The sequence below is a fragment of the Meleagris gallopavo genome, chromosome 2 (genome assembly GCF_905368555.1).
Source record: "Meleagris gallopavo chromosome 2, MGAL_WU_HG_1.1, whole genome shotgun sequence".
NCBI lineage: Eukaryota > Metazoa > Chordata > Aves > Galliformes > Phasianidae > Meleagris > Meleagris gallopavo.
Genome location: NC_139405.1, coordinates 45,481,682 through 45,499,947, shown reverse-complemented (window position 1 = coordinate 45,499,947; position 18,266 = coordinate 45,481,682). Strand labels below are relative to the sequence as shown.

Below are 18,266 nucleotides of genomic sequence, written 5' to 3'. Positions count from 1 at the left end.
TACATCTAAGAATGGAATTATGGTTACAACTAGAGCAAGAAAAACACTAAATTTCTCTGTTCCATTAATTCTCCTCTTCCCTGTACAGGCATAAAACAACTATCCAGACAGATTTCTCGAACAGTCTTGAAAAAAATATCTAGAAGCAGAAAGCATTTTATCCCTTTCCCACATAAAATCAAACATGATATAGGAGGTGATAAAATGGAATTTTTAAGACAATGATGCCAGCCCCTTTGCAGGGTTACAGAAGTAACCAGAATGACTATAGAGTTTGATATTGATCTATTTAATGATTACACCAAGAAATTGTTCTCCCCATTAAATGCTCTGCATGAGATTAAACTCACTGTGAACCTTTCTGCATTTTCCTTTTGTTTCTTCAGCACAGTACAAATATCTAATAAATTATGGCCTTGAAAGGAATACAACCGAAGCACACTTAAATTACAGTTAAATGAACAATAGCAAGAACTGCCAGCGTAATTAGGTTTTCTGTTACACTCCTTTCAGTGACTCGTGTATTCCTCAAATATTTCTAAAGATATGCATAGTGTCCCCTTTTCCTTCTGCTTCGCTTCAGAGTATTTTTACTGAAGGGCCACGTTATATAGGGTTGTTTTTTGCAATTTTCTTTTATAGCCCAAGAATTTCTTATTTGTGCAATTCAACTAGTTATAAATGAAAAACAGTAGAAAATACTCCTTATTAAATCTGAAATCCTTGCAAACCGTCTTTTGAAAGATGTATTCAATAGCATGTTTGCCAAGCCATTTGTCCAAACTTGAGTTTCATTAGCAAGAGTGGATTAGTAAGTAACATGCATGCTGTGCTGTATTCTTTTCCATACTTATTAGTCTGATTCTCTTACAAAGCATGAAAGACTAAGCTTTGTCTCAACATACTCTAGATTTTATAGATTTGTTTTCATTGATTGAATTCTGCTGCTACAGAGAAGACTCAGACAACAGAAATACAAAAACCAGTACCAACTGCCATTAAGAAAAAAAATAATCAAACAAGGAGGCAAACAGACTAAATAAAATCAACTCAGCAAAGCAAAGCCAAAGCCAAAATCACCTCAGCAAAGCAAAGCCAATTGGCAAATGCGATTTGCAAAATAAAACAATTCAAGTGCGTAAGTTCAGTTAACTGAATACTTGCCATATCACTGGGCACACACACCTTAATAAACCCAATCTCAATGAATTATGAATCAATTCCAGGCAGAGGAGTCATTCCTTTCCAAAATGCTCCAAACCCCAACTACTTCTGTCTGAACTTATGGAGTAAAGGAATTTGTGTCTGTCATTTCTATCTTGCATGTCCATGTGATTAAATACAAACACTGAAAAAGCAGGCATACAGTGGATTAATAAATGCTCTCCAATGCTATGCACTAAGGTCCTCTTTTTGCAGGAGGCTTCTCTTTGTGCATGTAAATACAATTTACCATCAGGATCAGGAAACAACAGAACAAAAGTTTCTCATATGAAAGTACAGACATGTTGCATCCTTTTGATGTTCTCCTTGCAGCTTCACGCGACTTGAAGAACTCCCTCCTGCCTCCTTAGCTGCAGTTCTCTATCTGTTTTAAAATTCTTTCTCTATATTCAAGAAAACTGCAAAGAGTGCAGTACTTTTTAAAAACATTCATCTTAACAGAGGTACCACTACATCATCATCTGCCATTATGTCACTTCCTACATATTTATCATTTCTCTTTCAAGGACACTCACAAAAAAGCAGCAAAAATGAAATAAAGGTATGAATTTATGGTTGATTAAGGAGAATGCATGGTCCTATCCAGAATTATAAAAACAAAACAAGCAAACCAACCTGATTTCAATTAGAATTTTTTTCACTTTCAAAATAAATCTCTAAAAATTCTCAGTTTTCTGTTTTCTGTCACCAGTCATTGAATCACACTTTTATTCTCCTTGTCCTGCTGCTTTTCTTTCTTGCTCTCAAAATGAGGAACCGGTATCTTCTAAGAATCTCCTTGAACATGAAACTTTTACTAAAAAACTAAATATGATTGATCTCAAACATGATCAGTATGAGATGCATACTGAATTTTCCTTCTGCTTCCAGGACATCAGTACAAATCAATAAAAAATATATGAAAATTAAGTCTTTTTTTAAGTAAAAAGTTAATCCTTGCATTTTTTCAGTTTGTTTCATCAGAAAAAAATAACCACCATTGTTGTCTTAAATTGTATTATCAAGATTCAGCAGCACATAAGATACTGAAGTCAGGGGTGGGCTGCTGGAAAAGTTATCTTCAAGATGCAGTAGTTAATTCTTCCGATTTCGTTAAAACCATCCTCGAAATAAACCAGTGGTCTCTGTTTCTATGAAGATGTTGGCCATCAGAGTTCTCGTCCTACATTTTCCCTTTGTCAAATGTCTTGTGTAACATCATTTAAAAATAAATAAATTCTGAGAAATGCTGGGATTTGTTTTTCAGCCCCAGCTGTCTTCCTTCACAAATTAAGACTGCTTAAGGGCACTCTTCCTCTTGTTTTGTATATAGACAATTCAAAGTTTTCTGTGTTTTGGTGTACTAAGCGTGTAGGAAGTGTGATCACTTCCACTGCATTGCTGCCCTAAGTTAGAAAGCATCTTCATCCAACTTTCTCCAGTGGGGGCTGTGGGAGAATCCTCTCTCCTCTAGCCTTTTGTCACCAACTGCAGAACTTGCCAACTCGCAACCCATTTATAGAGCATTCAAGGATCTTTACAGCAAGTTTTTCCTTTCTCCAGTTACCTACCACACATTCTTTAAAACAAATAAACAAACAAAAAAACCGTCTTCAGCTCGCAGTATAAAAACAACTGTCATACCTCAAAAGTGATGAAAACAGGTTTGATCGGCATAGGTAAACAAAAAGATTTACCACTGCATCCTTTTCAGAGCTCTCAAGAACTCATAAATTATTTGAAGTGCAAAACGTGGCTCTCAAATTTATGACAGAGAAAATATGCAATAGTATAAAGTCCTCACTGATGGTCTTTTAAGATGAATTATGTGCCAAACCAATCCAGTGTTATCCTACAGACTTAAATCTCAAACCAATAACATTTTAACATAGACACCAATCAACCTAAAAACTGCAACTCTGGGTCTCGCTTATTGTTCACTGTATCTTCTTAAATTTTCATTTACCCCTCTAGCAAAGTGCTATCTTTCTCTCAAAGCTGCAATCTTTGACCTTTAAAGTACAGACAAGCAGTTCATAAATAATTGCCTGTGGAATGAAAAAATCCAAAGTTTATCTCTACTGCTTTCAGTAGAACACATCAACACCACTGTTACTCCAAAACTAATTATTTTTTACTGTTTTCAAAAGAAATAATGATTCTCTTTAGAATAGCTAAGATATTTCTACAATTTTATATTTACATTAATTTTACATTTACACTAACATTATGCTCCATAAATATTCCCTAAATTTTAAGTAAAATGATAGGAGGATGATCAAAATATGTCTTTCTGCAGGAATTTTGTGCAAGATTAAGAATGTGCTGCATTAAAATTATTCACCACCATTCTGCTAACAAATTATGCATTTAGCATTTTGCCACTATAGTTTATACTCTAAATGAGTCACACACATAAGGATGTCCTTAGTTTGAATATCAATACCATATTGCATTGGAGTGTCTCTGCTGTTTCTCGTGTTTGAGAAGAGGTTTTGGTTAAGTTTTGTCATTGATTCTGTTTTGACGTATTTTGAGATGATAAAGCATGCCAAACAACAAACATGAAAACATACGGTTATGCAGTGTAACAATACAGAGAGAGACTTTTAGTAACATTTCTGTTACTACCTACCACCTATTTTTTTCTACCAGGTTATGGTGTTAAATCACTTTCTTTTGCTTAAAGAAAGTTTATAAAGAAACAAGGCAAACTTACTTGATATAATAGGGCACTTTGTTATGTGAAACAGATCTCTGCCATGGAAACTGCACTGAAGCTGAGAAAATAAACAGAAGGTGATTATTAGAAAACACCTGTCAAAAAATCCAACTATATTTATTTATTTTACAATTGAAACAGATACAATAAATTAAATGGGAACAACTATAATCTCCCAAATAACTTCCAGTAATTAGAAAATCAGCTGGAGCAAACTACTCTAATCTATCAAGATGATTTTAGGCATATATTTGATGCCAAGCTGGAAATAAAGCAAATGTGGTGATTCTACTTCAAAGAAGGATAATAAATTCTGAACAAGCAAGCTATCCATCCAGAGAAAATGGAGGCAGTAGTTTTCCCACCTCCACAGAACTTTCATCAGCTTCAGTTATGAAAATAAATGCCTCCACTAATACAATTAATACCCAACAACAGAACAAAAAGAAGAAATATCAACTTTTTTCCTAATTATAACAACCCTTAGTTCCTATTTGCAATACAGATTAATATTGATTAATGCTGTACAGACAACAAAGGCTTGAAAACCTGTCTTTGCACTTCTTGATGAACAGCAGAATTTATGCAAGTCTGATAAGTCAAGAGATACCATGATAACAGCAAGAAGCCTTCTGTTGCACCACACTGCAAAAGGCATCAAATCATACATGACACTACAGTTCTGCTTATCTAAAGATAAAATAGGAAAAAGTGTTCAGGTAAATAATACTGCAGCTAAAAACCTTAATACCTTAAGAGTGGCTATATATATTGAACAACCTCAGGAACATATAAGACCTGCTAGAAACTACCAGACAAGTGCCTGTTTTAGCATAGAAAAAACCCACTTCACTGAATGTGATGTTAGAAGTGAAAATTGAAAAGATACGTAGGAACAGCTGATTACTGCAATGGGATGAATCTATACCCAACAACACACAAGTACTTTTAAAACAGAGTGCTTACTCCTAGGCACTAAAACCTCTGTTTAAAAACCTGCTAAAATGAGATGCAGCTCTGACCCACTTTGGATCTCAAGTAATTAAAGCTCTTGATTGATTTAATTTGCTGCAGAGATTACTTCTGAGTTCATCCCTCTTTGAATAATCCATTTGATAGCAACTCTTCCATCTCACAACCTTTAACAAGCAGCATAAGCCCCTATAAGTTGGCAGAGAGGGACAGGCCTAACCCTCTTCCCAGCCAGCTGTTCCCTGAAGAATTTAATAGCTGTGATCTCTTTCTGGACCATGTAACATTTCATGGCTTATAGGTTAAGAAACAGTAGGTTAACATACTGAAAGACGGATTAACTGAGAAGAATATTTTGGAAATGAGTTGAGTAGAAGCGTTATTTCACTGGAAAAATTGAGGAAATGTCTATTACTATCTAAAGATGAAAATAATGTTTGCAGTAAGGGGTAATTACTTGGGGAAGGAAAACATAGTAATGGCTATAATTACATATACATATATATACACATATAAATATAAAATAATATTAACATATAATATTTATAAAAGAAATACTATACGAGGGCTACTCAGAAAGTAATGTCTTCATTGTTAAGTAAATAAGTAATTATTATGTTGGCCCATAACATCAGAGCCAGATGTTGGTAGTATTGCAGTAGAAGCTGAACCATCCCATCAATATTCAATTATACTATATATTAATATACACAATATCAGCACATATTATAATATGTAATACAACATATGAGCATATGTGTATACAATGTATGTATATATTATTTCATAAGAAATATATAAATACAAAACAATATATATTATACGTAGTATGCAATTACATGTAAATATATGTCTTAGTTTCATCAGGAATAGAGTCAGTTTTTTTGCGCAGCATCTGGTATGATGCTATGTTTGGTTTTAGGATAAAAACAATGTTGATAACACACCAGTGTTTCTAGCTGTTGCTGAGCAGTGCTTTACACAGCCAAGGCCATTTCAGTTTGCTCAGCCCCTGTGAATCAGGACAGCTGACTTAAACTGGCCTAGGAATACTCCATACCATATGACATCACATGAAAGAAAAGTTTGGAAAAGTGTAGGTGTTCACAGAATCACAGAATCACCCGGATTAGAAGGGACCTCAAGAGATAATTGAGTCTAACCCCTCTGCTAAAGGAGATTCCATACAATACGTTACCCAGGTAGGCATTCAACCAGGTCTTGAATATCTCCACAAAAGGAGATTCCACAATCACTCTGGGCAACCTGTTCCAATGCTCTGTTACCCTTACCGTAAAGAAGTTCTTCCTCACATTAATATGGAACTTCCTATGTACAAGTTTAAGGCCTCTACTCCTTGTCCAATCGCTACATGCCAGTGAGAAAAGCCTGGCCTCTCCATTTCCCTCTCTCCTCCATTTAGATATTTATAGATAAACAGTTAATTAGGTTTCCTCCTGCTGCTCAGGGTTTAGCAGAGCATTGGTCAGCAGATGGTGAGCAATTGCTTGCACATCACTTGTTCTATACATCCATATACATATATATATTTGTTATAACTGTTATCTTTTTTAAGCCATCTTACTTTTCTCTATCTTCATAAACCTTAGCTTTATCTCATCCCACTAATTCTACTTTGTTTTTTTTCCCCTGATTCTCTCCCCATCACAGCGAGAAGGGGAAAGTGAGCAAACAACTGTGTGGTGTTGAGCCACCTGCTGGGTTAAACCACAACAATATATAGTGCTGAAAATAAAAAACAAACAAACCAATCAGGTACCAACCAACCAAACAAACAAACCAGAGACCATTGGCTCAATGTTGCAGTTTGGCACCTATGACAGGTCAGGTATTACTACACTAATTATGTCAGCTAACCAGAATGAAAATCTGGCCACAAGTAGCATAGATTTGATATACGCACTATGACTGACTATAGATATTCTGCACTGACACAGATATGGACTAAACAACCCAATAAATTTAACTGCTTATTATAATGGACCAAGTCATAGTATATTTGGGAACAACTCTTCTAAAAGCACTGCCAGTTTTCCCTGCTTGCACAGACCTCAGCAAAATGAAATTTCCATTTTCTTCTAAAATCAGTTTCTCAATGAAAAGTGAACAAAGTAGTTATTGATTCTGGCCCTCACTTGCTGGGCTGCGGATATTAGTTAAAGTCTGAACACCACTCATGCTTTGAGCAGGACACTGCTAAGCCCAGGCCATTTGTTAGGGAACACAGAGCCAGTGCTCTGTGTACGTCTGCGCATTCTTCTAAGAAAGAGTACACAAAACAAAACAGAGGGGAGTGGATCTTAGAACATAAGTGAAATTGTAGAAAAAATACGCTAGCTTTTAAAGGACTGAGACAACAGCACAATGTTTGGGTTTGTTAGCTTTTTTGCTAAGGATAACAGGTAATGAGAATTCTTCACCTACATCTATATTAAGGACACATAATATGTATGGATCATTATTTAACTTGCGAGGAGCTTACTTTCCACGTCAAAAACTGAAAAGAGGAAAAATTAAATTCTGCATAGCACTGATGAGAGTATAAATTGTTGTGACCTTCTAATATTGCTTTATATCAGTCTCCTATTTCAGGATATTTCACAAAGTTGGTCTTCCAAGAAGTCCTGCAGCAGACTAAGCAGTAGTGGGTATAGTATGTAGAGAAATGTGACTATCCACAGCTAGTAGGATGAAGGGTATGGAGTCTGATGAACAGGCAAAAACAGGTATTTTGCTAGCACAAACTCCTGATTAAATGGCAATTGGGAGCCAATCAGTTGAAAATCATGTGAGGGAAAGCTATGTAAACTTAAAATAGCTGCTACTCAGGTCAGAACAGATAAAAACCTGCCTTCTCATTCAAAAATCCAACTTTACAGGTAAAAGTTTGCACGAGACGCATGCATTGCACCATGATCTTAGCTTCAGAAGTTTGAGGTTATTTTATTCTAACTGCAGCCTTACTTGCTTCTCATAGATGGAAGTCATTTATGGTTGCTAAGAAGGTTTGAAGAATTTGATTTAGAACACGCACTACTTCAAACTGTCAGGATAAACCCTTCATTTTTCTGGATTTAATGATTTTTTTATTGCTTTCCTTTTAAAGTTACTATCTCTGACTTTCATTTAACAGACTTTATATAAAGTTGTAAGTATTAAGTTCTGTTAACTGTTCAAGCTCTTGAAATAGAATTTTAAGACTTTCCTGTTCTTTGCAGAGAAGGGGTTGTGTGATTGTTTCACTTAATTTAAGAAATAATTTAAATGGATAATTGCATACTGTTTGGTTTTGCAGGGCAGTGGTACTTGTCTGTAGCTTTTTGCAGTATCTGACAACATGCATTTTAAAAATTTTCCCTTCTTGACTTTTGTACGTATTGTAAATACCATGTCCCCTTAAGCCCAGAGAAGATGTCCTAAGTAAGGCTGAGGCATGGTGATAAGGCACTGCATAGTCTCCTTGGACATCATACTACAAAAGTTTAATCCAGCAACAAAGCCAGTTTATGAAATTTCAAGACTCTCTTGCCCCCAGCTCCCACTGCAGTTTACTGCTCATAGTCCTGTGAATGTGATTATTTGTTATAGCATGCTAGAAGCCAAATGAGGGAAATGATCCAAGCCAAAGCAAACAAAACAAGCAACCTTGCATGGCAGGCTTCCTTGTTTGTCATGTAAACTCTTTCATTGCTTTATTTTTTTTTTTCCTTTCTCTTTAGATCAGTCAACTACACTTTTTCACTGATCCAGACGAGCAAAGCTGAACAGCCCTAACAGCTTCACAGGACTGAAGTAACCATTTAGAGCAGGGAAAAATACATCTTCTCTCTGTTGCTTCCTAATTGGATTAAATTACACAGACTAGAGTAACTAATCACCCGACTGGCAAATCTGGTACCTTTCTATTTAGATTCTTTTTAGCAAATCTTGATGTGGATGTACTGTCCAGGTCTAGGTTACAGGACTGAGACTGGGAGCTCTACAAAACCCAACATGGCTACACACCAGGCTACATTTCTAATGAGGTTTACATAGCAAAAAAACAAAACAAAACAAACAAACAGAACAAACAAATAAAACACACACAAAAAAAACAAACAAAAAACCAGACAAAAATAAACAAACAAAAAAACTTGTTTTGTTCTTGCATTTTTTAAAAGAAAAGAGTAACTCAAAGAATCTTAATTTTGTCTAACAGCTGTAATATTTTTTAAATACTAAACAATTGTTTACCATGTTCTTTACTGAGAAGCTAGTTGTCAATTTAAAATAAGAACACTGTTATCATATACCTCAAGATGAAATCAAGATTTATTTTATGTTTTCTATTATATTAACTATTTAACTACACAGTCACACATTCGAAAATTTCTGGAACAGAGCTGCTCATTTTTATGTTAATTTCTTGCAACTCTTGCAACAGTTTTATTTTTATTATACAAGCTCCCAGTTAAAAACCAGGATTACCTGGATTAGCATTTGTACCATTAATCTGATGATGGTAGATAGGCTAGAAGGTCAGAAAATTATTGAAGATCTCGACATCACAACATGTCTACCTATACTAAATATATCAGACCAGAGACTATGGGAACAAAGCATCTGTTTTTGCTTTCTTCTAGCAACACTGGGAGATTCTAGGCTTACATCTCTGATTACTTTTTTTTTTTAATAGAAGATTTACAGATATCTGTCTCAAGAAGAAGTTAGCCAGGTTTGCATTCTGCACCCCTTTATTTTGAACTCCTAGGAATTTATGACATGAAGCACCTAATAGCACAAAATCCAAGCAGCATTTCCCTTATGTCATCCCAACAAGCATGGAACCAAAGCCAAGGACCAAAGAACTTACTGGACAGAAAGTGCTGTGATGCAGGTCCAAAATCATGGTGTGCCTCTTGCAGCTGTTTAAGGCGATCCTCTACAGACACCTGAACATAAACATGTATTTACAAAATTTACTTTGTAATATGAGAGCCATGACAATAACAACTCTGGTATGCACTCATTTTTAGTTAAATAAGTTTAAGATGCTGTCATGCAATAGCACTTACTTGCTACCCAGGTATTCAATGCTACATTCCTATTTAATTTTATATTTACTTAATGAAAGTGCCTTTCAAAGATTGCAGTCTTTTTTTCATGAGTACTGCAGATCAATATTAAACAAAAGTATATTCATGGTAGCTATAGCTGATGGCTGAAGTTTTGGACCTCCTCTCCAGCCCTTTTGTTGTCTATACTTCTGTAGTCAGCAGGACTCCATTTGGCTGTATTGATCTCACAATGCCTTTCCAACACAGAACCATTCTGACCGATGACTCCCTCCCAGTTTACTAACTGAAACTGCATGAGCACATCCAGCAGCAGTTTAGTTGCTCAGTTAAATCAGGTTGAAGGAGAAAAAAATTTTTTTTTTCCATTGTCAAATTGTATTAGGAAAGGGATGTTCATACATAACATGTACGAATTCCTATCTCTCAGAAGAGGAAAGATTCAGAACTACAAGCTCAGCAGCCACTACCTGGGTTTAGGAAGTTCTGTTCTACTGCTCTCAGACAGAGAAGTAATGCCCTCCACATTCCTTTCTCAATTCTTTCAGATACTTCATATTACCCTTAGGAGCCAGGCAAAGAACAGAACACTGACGATAATTATTTACTACAAAAACAAAAAAAATTACAATCAGCAAGCACAAAGATTGCTGAATGATATTTAACTAATGTAAGAAACTTCATTAAACCATTCAGTGCAAAACTGCACAAGTTTGAATTGTAATCAGGCACACTGATTTACATTTCTCAGACTATTTAATCACTGATAGTCATAACTAAACAATATGAATCTCTCATAGCATATCCTCTGTTTTATAATGCTAAATGTGGAATAGCTTACGTCTTGTTGTAGCTCTACTAATACTTAAATTATTTTAAGCAAAATTCCCTTCAAAAAACTTAACCACCAAAGCCAAACAAAGCAGCTTTCTCATGCGCTGGAAGCACAACATAAATATTCAGTAACAATGATTTATACAGTAAAAAGGCTGCTATGACATGGTAAAAACTGTAATAATGGGTCTCACTAGCCTCCAGAGATTAATGTAGTCTCTTGAGTGGGTAAACTACTGAGACAGTCTGAAAGGAAAAGTTGTTGGTCAAGTCACAGAAGAAAAAGGAACTCCCCTTTTTGCTTTTGTACCACTCAACTAACATCTTAAAGACAGCAATAACAAATAAAGGGTAATAATGCATGTCTTAAAAGAACAGAAAAGGGTGATAAGCATCCCCACAACAACCCCACTGCTATTGCACACATTCGGAAGAATACCTGCAAAAGCTTCCATCTCATATTGAGATCATCTAATTGACGAGACATCTTCAATGATGGATAAAGGTCCAGTGGAGACAACTGACTGGATAAATCATTCACTGTTTTAACTTTCAAGTTGATGGGAGCAATTTCTTCTCTAAAAGCCTAAAAAAGTAAGAGTCCAACATTTATGCTCAATGGACATCTGAGCAACAAGAAAGAAAAAAAAACCTGCAATAAACTGATCATGGTGCTGACTTGCCCAATACAGCATCTGACATTAAACAACTGTACACAACTCTAGAATACTCCAGCAAAGAAAGCTCATTTATTTCAACACTGATTACCCACTTCTTTAGAAAGAAATGAAAAACAAACTGCATGAAATTTACCCAAATGCCTGCATTCAAATTCCACCCTTGAAACAGAGTACCAATGAGGTGATTAATGATGCCGTATGGCTTTAGAACCTTTCTTTTCAAATAGAAATAGACTATGACAGAGCACGACCTTTAGAAGTACAGTCGCTGTCAACAGCTCTTAAGAAAAAACAGATTCAGGAACTACAATTTTTCAGTATGGAGCAGCTGACAAAAATTCAATTTAAAAACTATTATTGAATTAGCAAAGCATGAAGGAATGTACCTTCTAAAAAAAAAAAAAGGAGTACAATGTTTTACCTGATTATAACTGTAGAGCAAAACTATCACCATGATTAAAAAGAAGAAAAAAGGTTTATTGAATGAAATGGAACTAAATACAGCATTAGGACAAAATTGATGCAAGCTTTAGTTACAGTTGAAAAGATGCATCAAATTTCTTTCTTGCTATGAGTAGTTAATTGTTCAACCTTATAAATGGCTTGACTAAACATTATGAAACAAGCCAAAAATAATGGAAAGAAAGATTCTTTGGACAATTCAATTATTAACTTCCCTTGAAAACCTCTCTTATCAGGCCTAGGAAAAGAAGGCACCTACCGGCAAGGAGGAGTTGTTTGGATCCTGGTCAGCCAGCAGGCCCCTTAGCAGATGTTTCATTTTTTACACAGCTATGAATATCTAAAAAACTTTTGCTTTACTTTTCTTTACAGAATAATCCACTGAGATATGACCACTGACTTCTTAACATGAGATTAAAGAACTATTCAGCATCAGTAGCTTTATCAAAATGTATCTATAGGTAAAAAGGTATCTATATTAAAGTGTAAGAGAAGAAGATGCATTATTCTCCTCAAATTAGGTACACTGTGGATGTAAGTCAGCTTTGACTGCCTTTGTTTTCAAGATTTTAAGTTCCATTAAACCTGAAGGAAGCAACAAAATTTGAAGAATGAGAATACTTCAGTTGATATGTATGAAATTAACACAGGGCTACATCACTTCACATAGTGAAGTACTGTCTCAGTCCATAGGCTTCTGTATACACAAAGACTATTTCTGAGTGAACATTTCACAAGCCATGTCTCTTCCTTCTTCCAATACCAGCTACTGATACTAAAGTAATGGATTGTCAAATACACCAGGATCCTCTTTTTCAAATACTTCTTGAGTTTGAAAACTGAAAAGGTGTGTTTGTGAAACAGAATCTTGGTGATACTGGCTAAGTTTGCCTGGTATAGCATCATACTGCTGCTATTATATTGATTTTTTTAAAAAGCAAACCTAACATGTTCTTCTAGATCAGGCACTCGCCAAAAAATCATGCTGTTCAGAGGCAGCTTTCCTGCGTAATATTAGTTATCAGAATGTGTACCTACTTTGAGGTGCTCTGCATTACTGGGTCCCCACCCAAACCATGCTTCTAAGCAAAGGATAACTATTATCCATCACGAGCAGCAACACTTTGGGATGCTGAGCCCTGCAAGAGCAGCCTGGAATCTTCATTGCAAGAATTGTTATGCCCATGAGAACATTCTACTGTAATGTTTGGTTTGTTCTTCCCTTTAAAGTAATCCTTAAGAGAAGTCAAGCCAAAATAAAAGCAAATTTCCACTCACACAAGCTAAAATAAACAACGCACATGAAGTCTGTGAAAGCTAAGAAGCAGAAATTAAAAATGTGTGTGTATATATATAGTTTTGTATTACTAAAAGAGCTCCTAATGTTTTTTCTAAGAAGGTGGTTATAAGTGATCGCCAAACAGATCTGACAGCTCACTGCTAGAAAAAAAAAAGGAAGGTAGCCTCCTGTCACATCTGCCAGGGTAACTGACTCAGCTTGCTGGTACACCAATGCTTGGGCAAAGTTCCAAACATAACCATGGCCTAACTGTGGGTTAGACAGCATTTCTAGGCGTAAAATCCTAGAACACATTTTTCATTTAATGTTGTTTTTCATACAATTCTGTTGCTTGCTGATCATTTCTTGCTTGACAGGAAGTGGCACAGTACTGGATTTTCCTTGTAACCTCAAATCTAGTCTTTAAAGAGCAGTTTACATTGTACATGAGTTTAAATACATAGAGTATACAATACTGCACATGATGGTAGAATGGAGGAGTCAAACAGGCTAAATGTTCCCCAGAAATTCCACACTTACTGTAGTTTTCTCAATGTGATCTGGTAACGAATCTATAAGCAAGTCTCCCACAGGTTTCCAGCCATTCCTCACATTTTCAGCCTCCTTCAAGTCAGCATCGAGGTCATCCATTGCACACTGCAAGTCTTTCAGTTTTTCCAATGCTTTGTCTACTTGCTTCTGCCAGATAGTGGCACTGGCATTTAGGTTCTCCCATTTCTCTTTTACCTCTGATGACTGCTTACGCATAGCTTTGGCAATCTTCATAGCTTTCTCCTCAGGGGTCAACTCTGCAGAGAGAAAGAAAAGCTATGCTGTTTATTTCTTCTTTTATTCATGCCCAGTTAGAGTGCCTATGAGAGGCACGCTCAAGAATGTCTGTAAGTCCGGAGTCAATTGATAATTTATTTCAGCAGGTACAAAGTAGCATTTTTACATAGTTGTAATAAACCTGTATCATTCTTAATGACAAAGCTTGATAAGATGATAGGAAACTATTCCTGACTTCCACATATTAGAATATCTGTGAAGCAAAGGCAACTTACAGCTGGCTTGTTGAGGGTGTAGGGGAGAAAATAAAATACCATTCTTCTCTGCTGGAAACTATATTAGGAATTTGAAGCCAATTTCATGTAGAAAGAACAAGAGCACTTTGCTACTTACCACCATCTTCTACCGTATACCGCAGAAAATATCTTTTCTTATTTGCTAGGAAAAAATGAAGTATACTGAGTACCAACACCAGTTGCAAATGAATAACCAAAACCAAAGGGTCACACACACAGCCTCCAGCTGTAGTCACGAGAGATGACACTGATTATTTCAGTAATTTCCTTATATTTAAATTCCTAGTCCCTGTTTAGTCTGTAAAACATAGGACAGTCCTCCTCACTACAGACATGTTTCACCTCCTATTGACAATTAGCACCGAGTCAGCCAGGCACATCTCTTCACCACAGCAGGTGATTTCTTTTGCAATTAAAATTCAAGTGGTGTCTATGAATAAATTATATATAATAATACAAAGATGAAAGCAGCATTTTTCTCAGAAGACAAATAAGACACACAATTTTTAATATAATATCTTTAAAGATATCATAATAACTAAGACTGAAGCTGGTCACCTGGGGAGAGGGGGCGATTGGGAAAGGATTGCGGACATGGGAATGGAAGCATTTTTGCTGTGCAAAGGTTAGGTGAACGTCAAAGTAAATGCACTGTTCTAGCTGCAAATGTTCAATCTCTATGCTTCTGGTGATGCAAATAATGTTCCTTATCTTGCAGTATTGAAATGTATGCAAAATAATACAATACAAACAATTAATACAAAATAAATCATGAAAATACATTTAATTTGTAGCTAAGAAAGGTAGATGCATTTTTTCTAGATGTTGAAGTAACGGGAAGTTGTTTGGATCAAAACCAGAATTTCTGCCAACAAACTCAAAGCATTTATTTACAATTTTTTCAAATCTTTTTTGCCCATACAAGTCTTGATACACGAGACTACAAACATGCTTGTATTAGAACAGTATTCAACAACTGAATCCTGATGCAATCTGAGAGAAGATCATGATGTGTACATTTTCAATTTAATTGGTTATGCAGGGCAGATAGAATAATGTCAAACAAATAAGTTGCCCAATAGAATAAATCAACTTTCTAAGAACTGGCCAGTTAAGAAAAGAAAATATCACCAACAGTAACCAATGCAGAGTGAGAGACAAGGACTAACAAGAGCAAACACCCTAAAAAACATGGAGATAAATCTCTAGGCTGTAGGTTATAGAATGAGTTCTTTCAAACAATTGAGAGGCATTTGAAGAAAGAGTAAAACAGATTAGGCTTACTAAAATATTGCAGTGACTTGCAGAGTGTCATAAGCAATTAGGCAAGAACACCATTCATGCGTATTTTGCTTGCAAAAGTAGAGGCTAGCCAGGCTTACAGATACTGCAATGGCAAAAGGGTGTTTCAGAAGCAGAATGTGGGGAGGAACAGCCAAGACAAAAATCTGTATCATTTAACTAGTTGCTGTCTCGAGCCATTTACTGGAGGAGATGGTTCAAATGGGAGGAAGATTATGGAATCATTATATATGTAGCTCCAGAGCACAGAGGCACGGCACTAAACCACACTCTGCAAAACAGACAATCAAAATAAAAATGAAGACCAGATAAACTCTGATAAATTGTACTTTGTCTCCTGAATTCCAGCAATTACAGTAGAATACATCACAGGAAATACAGTTCTGGGATGATCTCTAACCCAAGATTTGCAAGAGATTTTAGGAAAAGAAATAAAGTTTAAATTCTAAACAAACAAACCTTTTCAGATAAAAGTTGCTGTTTCAGGAAAAAAAAATAAAAAAAAAAGCTTACTTAAAGATACCAGAGAAGTTATGCAGTATTTTTGGAATTTTTAAACAGTTACATTTCATTAATGAATTAATGACAATCAACTACAATCCAGTCACAAAGAGACCGTGCATCATTGAAGCCAAGACTGTACAGCACAGAGGCAAGTTGTAACTAACAGCAATGTTGAGTATCATCAAATGGACAACCAGGCCCTGCCAGAGAAAGCTGCAGGACCTTAAATGAGGACTAAGGAAGCATCTGAAGGTGGATCACTTTACAAAAGGAAAGGAAATGCTGAACTTTGTTGAAAAGAGGAAGAAAGTCGCAGACCCAGTGGAGGAGTCCCCTTGGTTGGCATTGCGCAATCGTGAATACAGAGGGACATTATACCAAGAAACTGGATCAAGTAGAAGTTGCACATGTACAAAGCTGTTATCTGCCTTTCTTATCCAACATCACATATTGGTATCACATTTAACAGAGTCAAAAACTATCAATTCTGTATAGGAGAGCATCATGTCAGAATGTCTTAGTACTTTCAAGCTAGATGATTAACAAGTCATTTAAAATGAATATTTACTTCACAAAGAATATCCAGAAAGCTTTAACAAGAGAAGCTTTTGGTTGGGTATGATCATTCTGACACAACAGATTCAACAACTATTTCTCACTCCAGCAGAATCAATAAGAAAAAAATTAAAATGTATAGCTACCAATGAAAATCAAAGAGGCCTGATGTTACTTGTCTGACCAGCTACAATAAGGCAGCTTTACTCATGACAAACCAGTCACCAGTCATAATCTGGGAAGGAAAAAGATTACAGACTGATGGGGGTGATTTAAGTGTCCCAACACAACTGAAAACAAATATTTTGGAAGATCATTCATCAAATCAGTGTCACTGTGCAATGGGATCCGCCACCTATTTTATTTGAAAAATATTAATGCCTTGCAAAACTGCTTTATTTTATGAAAGTCTTCAGAATGCTTGTAAACTTGCCCTAAAAGTTTATTTACTGGAGAAATAAAGCCAAATACACATTTTTATGAGCTATAAAGCCATTCAGCTTCTGTTCAGTTAAGAGAGAAATACATCTTGCATGACTTCATCTTTTCAATCATGAAAACCCAACTTATTAATGAGTACCACATTACTTATTTCAAGCATAGAGCACACAGTTGCAAAGCACAGAATTGTAAACCTAGTATCATAAAAAATGTTTTAATGGAAGAAATTTTCTTCTATGAGTTTAAATTTGTTTCATTAATCTGTCATTACACAAACTGGCAGACACAGATCCTTTATGTTGTGAAAAAATGCTACATATTACTTGCAGCTCTTTGTTCCTACTTAATAAATACTTAATAAAGTCTTCCAAATGATCAGATTTTTGTTGTTGTTTGTTTGTTTGTTGTCCTTTCTCTTTTCTTACTTATTACATTATCTCCATTTTAGCAGCTTCTCAGAAGCAAGGATTCCTCTGTTTGTGAGGGAAGAAGGATAGTAGCTGACCATGAAACAAATGCTTCTTAAGTGAAAAAAACCCTTGATTTTAATGAGCATTTCTTTGTCACAAGAGTTGTTTCATGTCTGTAGCAGAGAGTGCCTTGGAAAGAAGACTTCCAAGACTGAACAAGTCTAGGAGTAAAAATTCCTTACACACTTGCATATAAGGAAAATACTTACATATGGAAGTTCTCAGTGAGGAAAGTTACTCTTGCTTAAGAATTTATTTCAGGTAAGCTATTCTGGCTACGGCAGTTTTGATTCTAAACAACTCTGCTTGAGCTAGTGATCTCTTTCTGTCTTGCCAAAGTTACATTAACTACTTTTGCAATATTTTTGCTTTACTTTATCATTATGTAAAAACATTCTTCTCTGCCTTGATTCAATCAATCTTTTCAGCAAAACAACGATGGGCAAAACTGTACTGAAATCATTACAGACAACTTCAGAGCATGTGAACAGACACAATGGCACACGGTCAAGCTAGTTAGCAGAAGAACCAAGAGCACTGTAATAGCTGTCTGATGAAGACTTTATCATCACTTCAGTGAAAGCATTCACTGAGTTTCTAACAATCTGGACCAAAAACTTCGTTCAGATATAACAGGAAGTTCAAAGAACAATCTGCAAGCGGTTAATGTCGAAATGCAGCA

At 35.7% G+C, this 18,266-nt stretch overlaps 1 protein-coding gene across 5 annotated transcripts in view; it reads right to left on the bottom strand.

The window, feature by feature from the left end:
• UTRN (utrophin) overlaps positions 1-18,266 on the bottom strand; it is a 356,268-nt gene that overhangs the window by 70,022 nt on the left and 267,980 nt on the right. For all 5 annotated transcript variants that reach the window (XM_085216963.1, XM_085216962.1, XM_085216960.1 and 2 more), the window contains 4 exons: positions 13,768-14,036; positions 11,246-11,392; positions 9,771-9,849; positions 3,923-3,983 (listed from right to left, as the gene is read on the bottom strand). In XM_085216963.1, the coding sequence (XP_085073089.1) occupies positions 3,923-3,983; positions 9,771-9,849; positions 11,246-11,392; positions 13,768-14,036 (556 nt within the window). The remainder of the gene's footprint in view (positions 1-3,922; positions 3,984-9,770; positions 9,850-11,245; positions 11,393-13,767; positions 14,037-18,266) is intronic.